Raw genomic sequence first — 21,104 nt, forward strand, 5'->3', positions numbered from 1 at the left:
GTCCTTGGAGTTATAACTGGAGTTATTTTAACACCTATTAACGGCGGATATCGGCAGGACTTCAAGTTTTAATGCAATGTCATTTATTCTTAACTCAACTGTATTTGAACTTCGCAAGACAGCATTGCAAGATCAAGGATACTGAGAACTCATATCACCATAAGACGCTGTACTCAATATTTAATCAGACATTACTATATTGTGCTTTTATTTGTACATGACAAGATGGGATTTTAATTCTATGTTTTTTACCATCCAAAGTTTTTTAAATGTTACATTGTAATGGTCATAGTTTTGAATTTTTAATGGGGACCCCCCTATTTTATCAGGTCTTATTGTATAGTGAATTTTAATCCGCTAGCTGAGGAAGAGAATGCATAAATATTCTCGAAACATGTACTAGATGTTAAGGTAAAAGGTAAATAATAAATAGTATTGACTAGGCGGACCATTTACCAACATATTTGCTGTTATTAAATCAATACGGATCCAATACCGGCCACTATGGTCAAGATTATTAATAGTGGGTGTGGAATAATATGAATGTTTGCAAGGAAAAGATATTAATGTACTTAATTTTGTTCTTGCTTTTAGCATAGATACATGAAGTGGCTATCATCACTGGGTGAGGCTTCCCTGACCCTGTATCGAGAAACGGGACTAAGGGGTAGATAATCATCATCACTAGGTGAGATTAACCCATAGCTTGCTTGGTGAAAAAATATACGTTGCTTACACCCATGGGTCCAATGGATCCAAGTATACATTTTTACTACCACATATTGTGTCGGGCTTTGAAAATTTTCTGAAATTGCACGAGCTTTAACTGATCATTTTCAATGAAAATATACATTTTATTGTCAGTTCCTCTTGTACATTATTCTTCAATCTATCTATTTAAAAAAATCACAATTCCAAAAACACTTATTTTTAACATCCTATAACCATACTGTGCCATTTCACTGTCATGAATGAACAGTTTGGAACTAAAATGGACGCTATGCTGCGAGAAGATTAAACGCGGCACACAAATTTAACCGTCAATGTTATGAGATTATTACAAATTCCAAAAGAAAAATCACTTCCAGGCTACACGGAACAACGGTATTGCTACGCGAAGAAGAGGATATTGCGAGCCGCAAGTATGAATAGAAAGAAATTTGGAGTAATATTGAGAGAAAAGCGGATAGCCATTTAAGTATTACGCTGAGTCATATAATAAAAACCAAGAAATTCAGGCGACTTATTGGAACATATTACGTAACAGACTTCGTCATAAAACACCGAGCAAGAGCAGCCGATATTCTTTAAGATCGCTGGCAAGAAATATATAAAAAAGCCACGGGAATAAAAGCGATATATATAGAAACCTAAGATTATACAATTGAAGTTTGGTCGACATATTGGTAATCTGGAAGATATCAGCTGGATTCAACTTAGGGAAGCATTCTTTTCAACATATATATGCATGTTAGAAGGCTTCAAACGTACTAAGTTGACGAAACTGACCGTGTCTGCTTATATTTTTGTCCCGTCTGCGCAAGAGATGTCCAGCAACATGCACTAAGAAGACCAAGGCTGACTGTCCGGTGATGACGACCCGAGTTGACGGAGATGACCCGAAGTGACGGAGAAGGATGGATGACTTGCCCATGAGTTTCCCAGAGACCGGCAGAATGTAGCAGCCATACCTAACTAGATGTCCCAATACATATAAACACAACATTGATGGAGTGAAGGGAAGAAAAGATTTTCGCAGTAAGCAAATTAGATATTTTTGTTTTAAAAAGTGCCATTTCTGATTGTGATAACCAAATAATTGTGCAATGCTAACGTTGATTTAGCTCAAGGAGTGTGGATTTATATGTAAAATTGCGTACACATGACGACGTAGGAGGATAATAGGTAGTCATCTGACTGAAAATAGCAATTCTTTGGCTAGGATGTATTATAACAGGGGTAACCTAATTATGCATTCATAATGTTATCTGTCATAAATAAGAGGTTAATGTACTTGAATTGTGAGTAGTATACTGACATTGTGGTTAATGTAATGGTTAAGTTAGGGTGTTATGTTACGAAATGAAGGTGATACAGTGCAATGTACAGGTTATACTTGGATTATATGAAGTCATATGAATAATGTGAAGTGAATCCGAAGAGAATTGAGAAGAAAAGGGAATATTTAAATGAATAGGTGATAATTATGGATACATCAGCGTTGAGTTAAGACATATATGAGTTATTGAAATGGAGGAAGAGATATGATAGGAAGATATGAAACAGATGATGTGTATATGAAGAATAGTTATATAGGCTAATAAGAAGAGTAATAATGGTGATGCTTATTATTTCGAGAGAGAAGTAGATTTAGTTTAATGGTGATATTGAGTTAGCTGACGCAATTTAAGGTTAAGAATGCATATATTTAATTCCATGACATATATCAATCCTTCGGTATTCCACATCCAACGTTAAATATGATCCATACAGCTTACGTATGTCGGATAGGCACTGGTAGATCATCAAAATGAATCCATATAGGGAAGATTGAGCAGAATTAGCCAACACTAACCCAAATTCTTGAAGACAGTCATGTTTCTTGTAATAAATAGAGTTAGAATGCTTAATTATTCATCTTAGTAATGTTATTGAAGAGGTTACCCATAACTAGATGATGAAGATACTGGTCGTAAAAGTATTCTTAGATGACAGACCACATATTTTTCAGAAATAATGTTGAGTAAGGTGTTGTAAGTCACTTATTTATTTGTATCAGAAGCATACATTTTACATAGCATAATGGTACTTAATGACATACATATCAAATAGTGTCTGCCCAGAATTTTGCCAAATCACGGTCATTAGGTGTTGCAGCCATCAAGTCCTCTATTGTACAATTTAAAGGACATGTACTACAGTTCATGAAATGGGCTGTGGTTTGGTCTTCACCACATTCACATTGTCTGGATGTGCCAGGAAAGCCCCACTTTATCATATTGATTCTTGATCTACCAACCCCAGTGCGAAACCTGTTAAACGATTTCCACGTAGACCAATGTTCCTTGTGTCCTGGAGGGAGATGTTCTATTGGTAGCATCCAACCAGCAAGTTAGGGTTTCTAGTTCTCCATAACCTCAACCTTGTGGATTGAACAGATTCGTTTAAATCTTCGGTTGTATTCAGGAAACTCCTCCTAGACCTCAATCTTCGGTGGGCAGGTTCATATCCATTCAATGGGTGTGCACATGAGGCAAGTGCTTTAGTTCTCTCATTCATGGATGCAACTTCTCTTCTTATATCTGGTGGGGCGATTCCAGCCAAACAGTAGATTCTATCTCGTGGAGTTGGTCTCAAGCAGCCAGTAATGAGTCGACATGTTTCATTTAGAGAAATGTCAAGTTGTTTTGCATGACTTGATCTGTACCAAACAGGGCAAGCGTACTCTGCAGCGGAGTAACACAGAGCCAGGGCTGTAGTTCTCAACGTCTTTGGATGTGTACCCCATTTGGTTCCAGACAACTTGCGAAGGATGTTGTTTCTAGCCGACACTTTCTGCTTGATGTTCATGCAGTGTTGTTTGTAGGTAAGAGCACGATCCAATGTTACACCTAGATATTTAGGTGTTGGGCAGTGATCTAGTTGGGTATCTTCCCATACTACCTGCAATTTCCTTGACGCCTGTCTGTTCTTTAAATGGAAGGCACATACCTGAGTTTTAGATGGGTTAGGCTTCAATTGGTTTCCTCTGTAGTAGTAGGATAGTTCAGAAAGAGCCTCTGATAACTTTTCTTCTACAACCTCAAAGCAGTTTGCTTGCGTAGCAATAGCTTGATCATCCGCATATATGAAGCTTCTGGTGCCAACTGGAAGAGGTTGGTCATTCGTATAGATATTAAAGAGCATAGGGGCGAGAACACTGCCTTGTGGCAAACCATTCTTTTGTTTCCTCCATCGACTTTTCTGATCCTGAAATTCAACGAAGAACCTACGATTTTGGAGAAGATTGCAAATTACTTGAGTCATCTTGTAATCTTTTGTCATGTTGTATAATTTGCGCAACAGTATACGATGATTAACTATATCATATGCAACAGATAAGTCGATAAAAGCCACCCCTGTGATTTTATGATTTTCATATCCATCTTCGATATACTGTGTCAGATGGAGGACCTGTGAAGTACAACTTTTTCCTTTACGGAATCCTGCTTGCTCTGTGATAAGAAGTGGTTCAATGATCACAGTAAGTCTTTCCAGGATCATCTGTTCTAGGATCTTGTACAGATGACACAACAGTGAGATAGGTCTGTAATTTTTCGGATCATTTGGGTCTTTTCCTGGTTTGAGAATTGCGATTACTCTGGGTTTCCTCCACACACGTGGTAACTTGCAGGTGTTTATACAGTTGTTGTACAGTTCTAGTAACCACTGTTTAGCAACAGGTCCACATTGCTTAATTTGCTCAACACATATTTCATCTAGGCCGGCAGCCTTACCATCCTTACACTGATTTATTGCTCTGTTCAGCTCAGATAAAGTAAAAGGTTTAGTGAGTGTATCTGTCTCCTGCTCATAATCCCTCTCAATTCCTTTATTCTGAAGCCGACATGGATTTGATGGTTGTCCATTTCGTAGAAGCTGATGTGCTATTTGGTTTGCTGTGACACTGGAATGTGTTGAAGTTTTATTAGGGTCACTACTGAGTCATCTAAGTAATCGCCAAGCTTTTTGACTACTTCTACCCATGTCAGTCTCTTCCATCAACCTTAACCACTGTGCCCGTTTTACTTCAGAAATAGAAGAAATTACTTGTTGTCCCATTGTGATGGTGTCATTGCTGAAAGGGTTTTCTTCGAAGAGTTTATGATACTCTGTTAGGAGGGCAGAGGTTTCTTGAGTTAGACCTTGTATGTAGTTTGTTCTACATCCTCTAGGGATTGTAGCTCTTGAACACTCCCTGATGATATTATTAAACTGTTCACATGCTTCTGGAATTGGATTGAGTGGTTTGATCCTCTCGTCCAGTAAGTTGGTGAATCTTTCCCAGTTAGCTTTCTTAATGATATCTCCTTTTAAAGTAGACTTCTTGAGGTCTAATGGCAGCTACCAGTTGACACATTATTGAGCGATGCTGTGTATTTGGAATAGGAGCACATACAAATTTAACACACTGATGTGCTATCTTTTCGCTCACAAATATTAAGTCTGGATTATAACCCCGCTTCCATCTACCACTGTTAAAAGAAGAAGGGAGCTTGCTATCATGGATAAGAGACAGATGGTGTTCCTCAGCCCATTCTAAAACATTCTCACCACTCTCGTTGTCTTGTTCGTAGCCCCAAATACTACTATGGCTGTTGAAGTTGCCAATGAAGATAGATACCTTCCAATCACCAAGATTGTTAGGTGGCTTGAATGAGAATGTTACATTAGGAGGTTTATAGATGGAAACTATAACCAAATTGCTCAATTCCACTGCGATCAATTCTATATCATTTTCTTTAATTGATGTGGAGAGTATCTGGAGATCTGGCTTGACGAAGACTGCACTACCATATCGTCCATGCGGTCTCTCTGCTACTAATTTCATACCTGGTATTCTAGGACGTGGTTGGTGTATATCCCTGTGAGTTTCTTGTACACATATTACATCACAGTTTGTCGTTTGGCAAAGTTCTTGTAAGAGCTGTTGTTTACAAGTTGACATACCTTCTATGTTTATAGATATGATGGTCATTTTTGGTTCTGAAAAGAACCTTTCCCGATGTATGAATGTCATTATATAATAGTCACTGATTACACGGTAATACGTTGTACGTAATATAAATAATTGGCACTTAACTTAAATTTTTGGAATTTAATTTTTTTTCTTTAATAGAAACAATTTCACATGAATTATTAGTAATTGCAAAGCAAAGTCATCTCTGTACAGGCCATGAAGGCCCTTGGAGGGGTGGAAGGTAAAGGCTTCCACTATCCGTAACCTCGGCACTTGATGGAGTAGAGTGGTTTGCTTTACGCCCGACTGCCTTTACCCCCAGGAATTAACGTGGTACTCATTTTTTGTGTAGGCTGAGTGAACCTCAGGGCCATGTGCACCTCCGGAAGTGGAAATCTTGTTTCTTAAATTTTAAGACTTCCTGGTGGGGATTCGAACCCACGTCCTTCTGGGCGAACCGAGCAGCCGTCGAGCGCATCCATCGTCTTTTACTCTCAGGACCTGCGACCTCAAGAACATAAGAAGTTGATATTTTATGATGAAATGAGCTTTTCAGGATTTCTTTGCTAGTCGGCCTGGACGCGGGAATGGCACAATACTCAAATTTTACTTTTATATTATTTGTACCGGGTGGTACACCTCCGCGCCGCTAATTTAAAATTTGCGCCAGTTGAAACTCTCCTACTGGAGGAAGCCTGAACTTTAACTACAGCGCTAATTCTCAAATTTCTCAGAAGATGTCACTACTTGTAAATTTTGAAGTTTCTGAACTGTGTTGTTTTCGATATATTTTTGTTTTGTAGTAAGAAGTGTGGACATTCTCTTCCAGATGGCACTACCGAAGAATTACAATTATGCACCCTAGTGCGAAGTGAAGGAACTATGTTTTTGGAGAAATTTTGAATTCATAAGTTTGTTCTTTGTTAAATTTTTTTTCAGTTATTGTTTATGTTGGCAAAATTAACCCCTTCTTTCCGCCAGGTTTGAATTTAACCAATCCCGAATTTCTTTAATTAATTTATGACCAATCAGGTGTATCTTCTTCAACTTGGACATGTTGCTTAACCCTAGCCAATAAAATTTTTGTGGGAGGGTGTTCTCATTCTTGAAACGCCTCGAACTTTCCACGAGAGTATATAAACTGCTGATTTTCGGATCTCCGCGCCACTTCAGTAACATCTTTCAGTGTGTAAAGTACGTAAAGGGGGCGGGAAGCGCCTCTTTCTTCGGGCAGCAGTTCAACCACAAGGTAATGGCCGTTTAATAACTTCTTTTTTTGCTAGCTCAGCAGTTTAACTCTCGGGGCAGGTCCGAAGCCTTTTCCATGTAACTTTCCTTTAAAATGTAAAGACCCTCGGTATCAATTCTATCTGTTTAAACTATAAATTGGGATAGAGAGTGCTTAACCCTCTCGAGCTCCCACTCATATTGCTTTGAGGTGAACTTATTTTCTCAACCGTTTCTTCCATTCTGGCGTAATGTAAATTGTCTTCCCATATAAGGCACCTCTTTAGTATGGGATTAGCCCTTGCATTAACGGCCTAGTGCCAAGTAGGTTTTATATAAAGAAGTATATTAGGAGTGCAGTTTTGCCTCCTCTGAAGTTGGTATTGTCGAGGCCATTTAATGTTTCTGTTTCTTTGTGGAATAGGCCTCAGTAGGTTGGGTGTTTTTACCCCTGTGTCTATGTCCTTAGAGGACAGCTTGAAGGTTGATTTTGGTGTGGCCTTTGATAGGCTTAAACTTTGAGAGCGGATTGCTCTTTTGAAATTGGTTTCTGAGTGCCTCTAGGAGGCTTTACTATGTAATTGGGAGCAAGTGCTCCTGAACATGATTAGGGTCTTCTGCCCCTTTGTCGAATCTTGTTTTGGGTAAAGTTGGGCTAATTGCTCAAGAATTGTGAGTCCGGGGCTCGAAGCCCAAATCCTGTAAATACCGTAATTGTACATTTGTTGCCTTGCTACTCTGTACCTGCCATTCTTGTTATTTCTTGATTTTGAAAAGAAATATAACCTTGTTAAATTTTAAATTAACTTTAATTTCGTAGATTGAGCCCTGTTCATCCCAGCACCTTCTTTCACCTCTAACTACCACGGAAAACTCCGTAACATTATTAATAGTTGAAGCCTCCGTGGCTCAGACGGCAGCGCGTCGGCCTCTCACCGCTGGATACCGTGGTTCAAAATCCCGGTCACTCCATGTGAGATTTGTGCTGGACAAAGCGGAGGCGGGACAGGTTTTTCCCAGGGTACTCCGGTTTTCCCTGTCGTCTTTCATTCCAGCAACACTCTCCATTACCATTTCATAGCATTTATCAGTCGTTAATAAATCACTTTGGGAGTGGCGAACCCATCGTACTAACAGCCTATATCAGATTCATTCATTACATCCCTGACCCGGTCAGTGACTGGAAAACAGGTTGTAGGTTTTCATTTTTCATTATTAATAGTTATGTGGTTCTGTCATAAAGAATAGGATTTACATACTTATGTAAGGTTTTTCTCAAAATTGTCACATTTGCACAGATTTGCAATGGGGAAAAAATGTCATCAGTTTGTTCTAAAAAAATTCAAGCAAACAGTTATGGGATCAAACCTTCAGAGAAGAAGGAAATTACTATTTTAATGGCCAAAAGGAAGCTCTAAGCCTTGATAATTCAGAATACTTCAAGCAAATGAAAATGAAAGTTCCACAAGACCTGCACAGTGGAAATTGACACTTAGCACATGCACAACAAGCCTTCCTCCTCCTCACTATCACTAGTACTTGAAGTATGTTCGCTAATTTCAAAGTCACTTTCTGCGTCCGATATATCATTTAAATCTTCTTCTAACAAAGCTCTCACATCATCACTACTTAGTGACATGTTGTTCCAAAAATAACGTTTTTGGGCACACACAAATTACTTACTTTCCTTACACACATGGGTCCCAGAGACCCAAACGCTGTAATTACAGACAAAAGGAAACCTCAGCGCGTCCGCACCTGCCAAGGTCATGTAGAGGACAAACGGAAAGGAGAATACAGGGAGGGTAATCGTGGTGCGGGAAAAATGTGAAAAATTACTTACAAAAGAAAACACTCATGGGTCCCAGGGACTAGGAACTTTCAAAATTACCTTTACTATCATTACATTCAAACTGGTCAAGAATTGGTCCAACTCAGTCACAGTTTATTGTTCATGACACTATAGACAAAAACCTAGCACAAAATGTGAATAACCAAACACAAGAGAAAAATTGTATGCTGCTTATTTGAAATTCTGAATGTAACAAGTTTTTTTTAAGTCTATCAGTTTTAATGCTATAAAATCAGCCCCTTTATTTGCAACATCAGTGCTTTCATGCTTAATTTTACTGACAAAAGGCATAGACAATCATGTTGCTTCTGAAATTCTTGCTAGAGCTAACTGCAGTGGTATAGTGAGTCCCTCTTAAGCTTCCTTTACCATGAACTTCACTCTTTATGAATTATCTACAAGGCCTGTTCATGCAGCTTCTTGTCTTTTTACTATTGAGCTCACAGGTGGCATTGTCTTAAATATAACTAATTTCACAGTCACTAAATCTAATTACCGAACCTATACTAAATGACTTTACTTCTCACACTATCACTTATTGTAACACAATAACTTCATAGTTTTTCCAGGTTGATTACAAAATAGGTGTATTTAACATTCTTATGTAAATACAGCCTACCTATATTTTTTTTGCTACAAATTAACAATTTAATAATAATATTATCTGTAAAGTAGGGTGAACAAATTTCACTTCCTCATCTCCTCAGCAAACAAGTCGCTTGAACAAAGCTAGTGAAGTCATTTGCTTGTCAACAAGCGCTGGTTCATTTTGGGAAAGAGTTCTGTTGCAAGATGAGAACGATGACAGAGGCCGGCAGAGTGAACACTCGGAGATGTATTGAAGTAGAAAAATTGTAGCGGCGGTGCTTAGTTATTCCTTGCATGAAATAAATTTCATTTTGGATCTGTATCGACAATTATGTTATATAAATAGAAAAAATAGTACGTATATTTGTTCCACTTATAAGTTAAAATACAATTCAAAGTTGTAAAAGCATCTTATTAAAATTACAGGACATGTTCCGTCCACATTAGGCCATCTTCAGCTGTCTAGAATTAACTTAAAATTAATATACTAAAAGTTACAAAACATGGATAAATTCACTCACATGATATATGGTATTTATACACAGACAGCTCCGTGGCCCGATACACCCTGGCATCGGGCTGCAGAGCTGTTCTGCACTCCACTGATTATTTGTGTGCTCTGTACACAAGAGTAATAAAAGATTGTGCACAGAGTGAGGGGTAACCCTCTCGTGGCGGTCCATTACCTCTGCCGATAATCCGGCGGACGCGCCCTCCCGGGATGTGCTGACTTCAGTAAACGTGAGCCTCCATATCCTATAAAAAGCCTATATCATGGCTATAATATACGGACTGTGAAGGTATCAGTGGTAACTTAGTACTGTTGGATATGTTGACATGGTGAGTACGAAGCTCTTTATTTATGTTCACAGCAGTCCTTCTTGGATCAGTTTTTGACAATATGCAAATGAATTTTTGATACCAGTATAGTTGGTCCGTTATTGGACATTATAAATTTTCCGGCTAACTCATTCCTGACTGCCAGCATTTTGCTCTAGTGTGGTAAATAGCACACCTACCAAGACGTGTGGCTAGTGCATAACGTTGAGGCCACTGAGTAGGCTACTTAGAGCCACTTTCAGTGCCAATGCACTATGAAAGACTTTGTCTCATCTTCAAAAATTGATGCCTGCCTGGCCATCAGGTGGTATAGATTGATTCCCATAGGGAACCTGAAATATTTGTACCGAATGAGTAAATTTATAATACCAATATAGTTGGTCTGTTATTGGACATTATAAATTTTCCAGCTAACTCATTCCTGGTTGCCAGCGTTGCTCATTGGGGACAAATATTTCAGTTTCCCTATGGGAATCAACATCTATATCATGAGATTTTGATTCAGGGCATAATTTTACTGGGTCTACCTGTTCTCTATTGTCTGTGATCCTTTTTTGACTGTCCCTTTCTCCACCAAATGTTTACTATTTGTGTGGACAGACTCAAATCTTTTGCCACCTGTGGCTGTTATTTGCCCTTCTGTAGTGCATTTATCATGGCATTTTTTTAGGTCTGCTGAATATTCCTTTGTCTTTGTCATGTTGGTAGCTGCCTGAATAAACAACACAAAACCCATTGTAACCAACTGTACATGGCTATAAACAGTTTCAAAACACATTTCGACCAAATTAAGACTTTTCTTTCTGTACTCACCACAGTTGTGCCTACCTCCGATTCGAGTATGTCTGCATCTGACCGAGGAGTGTGCATGGGCTATAAGGTCGAGTTGCATGCTCAACGTGTGCTCTAGGGGTGAAAAGGTGTTTGTCAAAATACTTATGTTGCTGCAGTAGATTTCAGTTGTTATGTCTGTGGGAGGTTTTAATGTAGAGTCCCATTCAAAGAGATAAGTGGGTTGTGGAAAGAAAAGATTTCTCTGAAAGTTTCTGAAATTCATTCATTTATAATTCAAAAAAATAATAACTTCACTGGTTGTGTTTGAGCATCAATGGAACTAATATTGTTTTGTTTTACTTTTCAGGTTATAAAATACCAATAATTGAAAATTTAGGAGCAACTTTGGTAAGTTTTATTTCTGACTTTATATAGCTTATAGGGCTGTTTTAAAACTGCTTGTATATTGCAAAAGAAACATTGTGTGTGCATTAGTGGGCGTCCCAATCTCATTAAATCTGTTTTATTCCTGATGATAATCATTCCTCCACTTTTTAAAATTTTTCCACTCCTCCAATGAATTCTCTGCTGCCTCCTTTGTTGCTACATAATAAAATGTTATCTCTGAACATTATTACACTAGGGCCTGTCCATTCTTACGCTATTACTTAACAACGTCCATGACAATTGCAAATACTTGTGGACTCAGGATGGAACCTGGTGCTCTCCCACTTTCCCTGAAAAGCAATTTATGATACTGGCTGCATATTGATCTTGGTTCCCTCCCTTTGGAGGGGACCGCAGACAAAGACCACATCAACAGTATATCCCTGCCTATCGTAAGAGGCGACTAAAACGGTGCAACCTAGGTGCGTAAACAGATTATGATATTGAAATCATAAATTTACCCTGTGTGGGTGGGAGGGTTTTAATACATCCACAGGTAATGAATGTTGTAGAAGGTGAATAAAAGGGTCATGTGACCATTGGTCCCCTTTTGAGGGTTAGTTGTGGACTGATCAACATTTATATGTGTGCTGCTTGGGAAAGGGACTGTGACATGTGCAATTATGCTCAGCCCAGATGGTATGCACAACCTGTCGTGTGAGAGCGCCATGTACGCTGCAGTAGTATCCACCTGATGACACAGGTTCCTGCACAGCCAAATGCCGAGGCATATTAGTTTATCAATTTATTTATATTTATTTTTATTATTGTTATTACACTCTGTGTACACTATGGGGTAAACGTCTTTTTGGATTATTTGAGGGCAGGAAATTTTATGCTCATTATCTCATGTTGACTTGGTGTTCCATGAAGATTGCCATCAGTATTAGCACCTTAGGGGAGCCTGAGGTGACCAGCTTGACTAAGCAGAAATGAACCACGCTAGCAAGGGGCAGCAGCAGCCAATAGTCTCCATGGCGAGCAGTAGTGGAGTAGCACTTGAGGAGTGAGAGCTGAATGTCAGCTCGTCCTAGGTACCAGGTGGGTACTGCCTTGGCTGCGTAGTCAGCTACAGAGTCCCCTGATTGGGGTGGCATTTGGGGAGGATGTTTTCGGTTGTGGCTTCCAAATGTCAAAAGCCTGTCCAGTGTGGTCCCCCAACCAAGTATTTAACATATGATCCTGTACAGTGTACAACCCTGTGGGGACGTGTGCAGCATGAAATGATGGGATCCAGCTTCCCTAGGTTCCTGGTTGCTACGAGAACCGATCGATAGGCATGGCTTCAAGTTGTTTAAATTGATCCTATTAAGTCGACACATTGAAGTTTCGCACCACATCTTAGGCTGACCGGTTGCTCAAGTGTGATAGTTTGGCAAAATTCCTTCATCTGCGTCGTGGAGTTATCTGCCACTGCAATGTGATCTTTGGACACTGACAATTAGCTGATGAAGACATGAAGAACTGTGGCATGGTATGTCTGACACATGCAAAATCAATGGTTAAAACATCACCACTGGTGCTTTCACTGCCTCCTTCAAGTTATTGTTACCAGAGAAACTCAAGGTAACAACCTATGATTGCAAATGTGAGACCTTACATCCCGCCTCCCATGTGCACCATTCCCGCGTCCAGGTCGAGTCGCATATAGATCCAGGCTAGCTCGAATATTCTATTAGCTTCTCAATACTTTATTTTTATGGGCTATGGGTCCCGCATTCGAGAAAGCATCACCGGATTATACTAGCAGAAAACCCTAACCTACGTAGTGGACGTCTCCTACCCGTAATTCGGTTAGTCTTCGCATTCGACACATAAGGGTACGCAAATAATCAACGCTGACAAGTACCATAATATTCAAACATGCATCACTTATAACTAGATCCTTATCCTAAGAAGTCATTAAAAGAGGAATTAAGTTTTACAATATAATATTTATTGAAAAATAAAGTAGAAATTGAAGAAAATGCTTAGTATGAATTATTTCTTGAAAAATAAATAAGTAATAGTTGACTTCATGCTTCATCAATTAATCATCGAAATGCATTCAAAATTAGAGATCTCTAACTGAAAAAAATAATTACATCATATTATAATATTTACAGTATTGACTAAGTTATTAAATGTGTCAGACGCAGATGCCAAAGACTGATTAAATCACAAATAAAATTAGAATCTCATGTTTCATCTTATCAGTCATCGCTTGAAAATGTTCCTAACATCTGACTAACTTTTCCTCAAACATTCATTAATTACCTCACAGTATGATAGACTCACTTGGATGTAGCTGTTCATGCTCAGTTATTGACAACAACTTGGTTGTGAGAAAATATTAAACAAAAATAATAATATCATTTAAATTATTTAACATGGTTCACTTGTGTTGACACTTTCCCAACATTCTTTCATAATTCTTGGTGTCGCATTTCATATGCGAAAAAAGGTAAATCATTAAGTCATTACATCCTTAAAAATAATAATATGATTGAAACATCATTAACTAATATTTACTCAAATTGCTTCACTTGGGGTAGCTATAAATGAATTTTAAGTGCTCATTCGGTGATTATACATGTCATAATAATGTGTGAGCGTAGCAGTGGGTGAATACAGCCTCAGGAACTACTTTTAATTTAGCTTGCATACCATTCAGCAGACCTGCAAGCACCGCGCTCCATCAAAAGTCATTATAAATTTTCCAGTTAACTCATTTCTGGTTGCCAGCGTTTCGCCCTCGTGTGCGAGGTTGGGCTCGTCTGTTGGTACCTAGCACACCTACCAAGACGCATGGCTAGTGCATACCATGGAGGCCACTGCATAGACTACTTGAAGCCACCGGCAGTGCCAATGCACTATGAGAGACCTTGTCTCACTACCAAAAATTGATGCCTGCTTGGCCATCAGATGATATAGAAGTTGATTCCCATAGGGAATCTGAAATATTTGTCCCGCATGAGTAAATTTATAATACCATTATAAATGGTCCGTTATTGGACATTATATATTTTCCAGCTAACTCATTCCTGGTTGCCAGTGTTTCGCCCTCATGCGCTAGGTTGGGCTCGTCAGTTGGTACCTAGCACACCTTCCAAGACGCATGGCTATTGCTGACTGATTACTTCTGCCTTTTGAAGATCTTTGCATGCACACTCCCCTTGTGCATTAATGATTCCTGAAATGTCCTTCTTGGAACCTGTTTCTGCCTTAAAGTACCTTTCCATTTTTCACTAAAATTTGTATGACTGCCCATTATGCTTGCCATCATGTTATCCTTAGCTGACTAGATTGCTAGATTCAATTTCCTAGTAAGTTCCTTCAGTTTCTCCTTATTTCCACAGCCATTTCTAACTCTTTCTTTCCAATCTGCACCTCCTTAGTCTGTTTATTTTATTTTTATTTATTTTATTTATTTAATATTTGAACTTACAGACAGGCCTTTGTCCATTATGTTCAAATTCATACAACCAAGCAAGAACTGAATATTAATTACGTTGATAGTAATAATTAGAGTTGAATTGTAGACAGAATGGCACACTGTCTCTCACTACTTAGCCCTAAATACCTATGAACTATGATTACCTAGAGATGTGAGGCAGTAGTGATTTTGAACTAATGGAAGAATTAACAGCTTCTCACAGGCCTAAATATGCACTATTAGGGATGATAGTAAAATGAAAACCGATCCTACTTCTGGGTAAGGGTTGGTGCTAACCAGATGACTTGGGAATGTTATGTAATCTGCTAAGGCAGGGGTTCCCAACCTGGGGGCGTGGGGCTTTATCAGGGGGGGCGTGAAGTGATTTCCGAATTAATGTTTTTAACTCGAATATTACAAATTTGTTAATAAACATTTTTCGAATCTCTCCAAGTGATTGTCGCGCCAAGTCAATCGTTCCAAAGCACTGGTAATTGCCAACTGTCGGCATAAACCTCAGCGGAGCAGCAAGTTTGGAGGTGAAATTAGGAATTTGCTGTGTTCTGAGGAACAAAATGAAGCCTGAGAGCAGGTGCGGTACCAAGACCACTCAACGCACGTTTAATTGCACACTTTGCGGACCTACTTGCGTGAAAGTAAACTATGACCATACGCGACATGTTTCAACTCTTCAACGATGTTGTAGTTGCTTTCATTTTCCAGTATTACTGTTACATACTGTACAAGGTTTTTCTCATAAACAAAATATATTACATGAAGGACTTACTCATAAAAATGTCGGTATTATATCAAACTGATCTAGTAGCGAGAACAAGAGATAAGGCAATAATAGTAGGCTAAATTATAATAATATAACATGTTAGGCTTTCACGACTAGCGTGAAATTCTATGTAGGCCTATTGGCATTTTGGACTACAACTAATTAATGTTTAACCACAGCAATTAATGAAACAGTGGCATTTTCTCACCAAAGATCTTAACTGGCAATAAGTTACTACAGTCAGGAGTCGACATTCACTCTGAAGAAAAAAGAATATCGGAGTTTCAGAAGCAACAAATGAAGTGGAAGTTCCTCCTTCCCTCTAACTCTGCGGCATATAGACTCGTTTTGTGGGTAGCTCGTCCTTGAATGCTCTGTTCCCACCCCTACACATTCTTATTCTTCTCTTGCAGTCAAATTGGCGAGAGCTACATAGTACAACTGTCCCATCAGAGATGCGCAGTAATGGCCATGACAACACATCGCCGATAGACCATCAGTGGCCAGGCCCTTCGACTGTTGATTCTGTGCCTCGTATACTTTCACAGTGGACGTGTCTGTCAAGTTGTTTATTGTGAGTGTTGTGTATGCTTCACTGTAACAGTGCGACTGTGTGAATTATGTTATTTAATATTGTGACTTTTTAAAAATTGATAACGATATCCAAGAAGAGACTGTACTATGATGACTACATTAAATATGGCTTCAGTCGTTGAACGGAATACAACAGCCTCAATTCGTAATCTGCCACTGTGTTCTGAGTAACGATACGATGAGGCCTGTGCATTTGGAGATATATTTAAACACAAATCATTCAGGCAAACCCACATAAAGCTTTACAACTAAACTCACTAAAACGTATGAAATGAGATTCATCGGGTACCTTTAACCAAGAAAATGAGAACGCAGTGGAAGCATCATATGAACTAGCTCTTCTATTACCAAAGGCAAAAAAAATCCCACTCAATTGGGGAAACATTAGTAATGCCATGTATGTTATTAGCCGCAAATATAGTTTTGGGTGAAGGGAGTAGGTAGAAATTGTCTAAAATTCCTCTTTCTGATAACACAGTGAAGTGCAGACTTCGAGAACTGTCTGAAGACATTAAAATGCAAACTTTGGAGAAGGTGAAAGCATCTCCAGTGTTTTCAATTCAGTGTGATGAAACAACCGATGTGTCCCATTGTTGTCAACTAATTGTATATTGTCGATTTGTCGACATAATTGTAAGAGAAGAAATGTTGTTCTCCCAATGTTCTTTACAGGCAAGATTGTTTGAAGCCCTTTGTGTTGACCTTCAAGCCGATCACAAAAAGCTCTCTTTTCCACACAGAGATTCGCTGGCTCTCGAAAGGGAATATGCTGGCTCGGCTGTTTGAATTAAAGTCAGAAGTTGAATTTTTTCTTCTGTATTTAGTGTTTACTGATGCCAATCTTATCGTCTCATTGGCATATCTTTGCGATATTTTTGAAGATTTTAATAGTCTGAACTTTAGGTTCCAAGGCAAAAACTCCAATATTAAGCTTACTTATGATGCCATCAGAGCTTTCCTGGAAAAAGTACAGTTATGGAAACGCGGGCTTCACTTGAACAACTTCTCATCCTTTCACCGCCTTAATGAAATTTTACCGGAAAATGAACGTGATCATAATAAACTTAACGTGCAAATTCATTCACATTTGGATTCCCTGGAATAAGAATTCAATTTCTACTTTCCTGATATCTCGTCAGGTGAATGGTCCTGGATGTTAACAAGAAATTCGTTTGCCATTTACATTGAAGCACTGCCAGCACAACAAGTAGAAGCCATAGGTTTGAAGTATAATTCAAAGCTAAACGATGATTACAAAATATTAGGACTGGGCGGCTTTTGGGTAAACTGTCTTGCAGTGTATCCTGAAATAGCCAAAGTAGCATTGCGTGTCATTATCCCATTTTCAACGACATATTTATGCGAGTCAGGATTTTCAACGCTGAGTGTCATAAAAACAAAGCAGCGATGTCGGCTTGATGTTGCAAGTGATCACTGCTGTGCTCTGTCAAATATCAAACCAAACATACCGAAAATTACCAAGAGAAAACAGTGTCACTGACATTTGTTCACTAATTTAAAGATTTATTGTAAAAGTGTGTTCTTGGTATTGTGCTAAAATTAAGTTAGTACTGCACCCATTATGCAAGTGAAAAGGGCCCAGTATGTCATAGATATAAAGCGCGTACTTCATAATAGTTTTTCATAAATAATTGAATAATTGAATAATTCATTATGTAGTGTCATTAGGTTAGATCTATACCCTCCACGTCAGTTTATCGGAGAGGTTATAGAAGCGACGGGGGGAGGGGGGCGCGATGACCACCCGTATCCGAAAAGGGGGGCGTCAGCTGGAAAAGGTTGGGAACCACTGTGCTAAGGCTACATAACAAACCAGTATAAATATTAAAGTAAAGTTATGATCACTTTATTTCTCTATTATAATAAGGTGGGTCTATACCATTCTTTACCACCTTTAAAGCTACAAACCTGTTTTCATATTCCTCAATAATTGCTTTAAACCCATTTACCGTTTTCCACCTATCATGTTTACTTTCTTTTAAACTGTCTCACCGGGCTAGTTAGCCGTGCGCGTAGAGGCGCGCGGCTGTGAGCGTGCATCCGGGAGATAGTAGGTTCGAATCCCACTATCGGCAGCCCTGAAAATGGTTTTCCGTGGTTTGCCATTTTCACACCAGGCAAATGCTGGGGCTGTACCTTAATTAAGGCCACGGCCGCTTCCTTCCAACTCCTAGGCCTTTCCTATCCCATCGTCGCCATAAGACCTATCTGTGTCGGTGCGACGTTAAGCCCATAGAAAAAAAAATTAAACTGTCTCATGCCTGCTTTATCAGCAATATGGCACTGCCTAATAGTCCTACTTTTAAAACCTTCCTTTCTATCACATTTTAAACTACAACAAAAACAGCTTCACGATCACTAAATGATGGTTTCCCTATTCCTAGGGCTCTAAGACGGTCCCTGGGGAACTTATGTTGTTAGCTAAACTACGGAAATATAAAAAATAAAATTTCTCATCAACTGCTTTGTGCGATTTAGAGTCATAATGGGCCATCTTTGCCTTGGTTTCATTATCTGACTATAGGCAAGAAGGGCGAGAAACCTTTATTTATAATCGTAATTTATGATTTTCATGTTCTGTGTTGATGATTTCCTAATTTCAATGAAAGTCTCTTAAAAGATCTTTCTCCTAATAAACACTATATCACTTTTATTCAATAGCCTGTTGTATTATTTCAGGACTAGTTTTGGTCCCTTTTTAGGACCATTGTCAGCTAACATACATAAACTTAACAAAACTTATAAGTAGCACACGTACATACAAAAAGCATGATATTAAAATTCTTTAAAAATTCACACTTCACTAAAATTTTGTTTTGTTGTAAACACTGAATACTTGACAGAAATGTTAATCACTGATATATCCATAACATGCCATTTATTTTTCATGTTGTGAAAATATTTTCTCCAATTAATGTTGTTACATTCACATCTATGGAAAATGTCAAGTCTTTTGATATTATTTGTTGGTCTAGTAGAGTTCTTAAAAACCTAAAACCAAATGTATTAATAATATATTGTGAAAATGTTCCTGGTTAATGAATAGGTATTTAACACTTGCCCATATAAAATCTGTTATAAAGTCCTTTTGGTTTTGTTTGTTGGAAAGTGAATATTTAGGCTCTGTACACACTCTTATTTTGATGTTAATGTATTATTTCTAAATTAATGTAACACAGGGCTATAAGCATCATAATTCAAGTAATTCAAGTTTATTTCCTTTGTATTTTTGAATTTTTGACAGTATACTTAGGTCTGTACTTGGATACTTTGAGAGAATAGGGTAAATATATCAATGGGTCAAAATGGGCAGTGCTGGGATTTACCCATGCGTTATGACTTTACGTGGGTTGTTATTTATAATGAAATTGATGGGTGTTTGTGATGAATGTTTAGTTGCATGCATGTGATTTGTGGGTTGTAGTGTGAGAATAGTCACATTACAGGTATTGAAGAAATCTGCTAATTGATTACTGTCATGGGTCATACTAAGCAGATTACAGTTAGTCACCCATAATAATTGTTTGTAAGTGGCCCGGAAGTCTTAGTAAATACATTGTGAATTGTATCATATCTGTTACACTAGTCGGATTATATATGACAGAAATATCCACCTTTTGTCTATTAATATTTACTTCAACAAGCATGAACTTCTGCTGTGTTTGTACATCCTGAGATGATGTACTTATCACTTGGCTCTGAAGATCATTTCTGCAATACATCACTGCTGCCTGCACGCCTTCCATCCATACTATAGAATACAGTATTGATTGATAATTTTCTTATTTACTGTGCATTTTATTACAGTAAAGTCTTAGGAATTTTTAGTATTCATCCAAACATTTTACCATTCTGTAAGTGGTAAACCTGAGTGAGTGGTTGCGTGGTTTGGGTCATGTACCTGTCAGCTTGCATTTAGAGATAGTGGATTCAAACCCCAACTCTCGACGGCCCTGAAGATGTTTTTCCGTAGTTTTCCATTTCTATACCAGGCTACGTTCACTTCCGTCCCTTACCCAGCCCTTTCCCATTCTATCGCTGCCATAAGAATTGTGAATTATCTTTTGAAAGAAAAAATCATTATTAGGCAGTGTATTCATTTTCAAGGTTTCAAGCACACATCTTCTTAGACTTTCTCTCTATTCATGCTTTGTTTTTTGGTACAATGTGTTATAAGCATTGCCCAAATGAAACAGACTTTTGTTAGTTTCTGTAATGGTTTAGTGTTGGGAATACATGAACATATAGAAAGTACAGAGTGATGTAAGGGTGATAGATCTGCCTAAATATAATCACCTTGTTAGTTCAAGCAGTGTCCCAGTAGTCCACTTGATCATGGCTGCCCTGAGCAAATGTCTATATTTTACGGTGGAGCCATTCTTCAGAGGCATCTCAGACTCTCCATTCCCGACAAACTGGCATCCCTTGATTGTTTTCTTTTTTCATTTCTCACTAGGCTGCCCACTGTGCCTGCCCTGGATTTGGCACATCCTTGCTCGTCCACGAAGAAAATCTTTCTACCATCTGTGCAGTTTGATAAACACTCATCCCTGTAAACATCCTTCATACAATGGTAAATGTCTGCTCCATTAACACTGTCTGCCACCATAAATTAAATAACCGACACTGCATGTTGGCAATTCTGGATGAATTCTTGGCAAAATCATATCTAGTCACTTCGCTTTCATGTGTACGAACAGCACACTAGCACTTTCCAGAGATATCAGATTACTTTCTGATGTACATAACCATTCACTGGAGCCCGCCTGGTGGCCATGATCATTAAAATGTCAAATCTATATCATCTGACATCGTGGTTAGCCAGTTCGAGTCCTGTTGGGGAAAA

The 21,104-nt window shown here is 38.5% G+C and overlaps 1 protein-coding gene across 1 annotated transcript in view; it reads left to right on the forward strand.

The window, feature by feature from the left end:
* The window catches only part of U2A (small nuclear ribonucleoprotein polypeptide A'-like U2A), a 146,302-nt gene that overhangs the window by 30,674 nt on the left and 94,524 nt on the right, over positions 1 to 21,104 (forward strand). The window contains exon 2 of the mRNA XM_067137587.2: positions 11,368 to 11,408. Coding sequence (XP_066993688.1) covers positions 11,368 to 11,408 — 41 coding nt within the window. The remainder of the gene's footprint in view (positions 1 to 11,367; positions 11,409 to 21,104) is intronic.

This window comes from Anabrus simplex, chromosome 1 (assembly GCF_040414725.1).
Source record: "Anabrus simplex isolate iqAnaSimp1 chromosome 1, ASM4041472v1, whole genome shotgun sequence".
Lineage (NCBI taxonomy): Eukaryota > Metazoa > Arthropoda > Insecta > Orthoptera > Tettigoniidae > Anabrus > Anabrus simplex.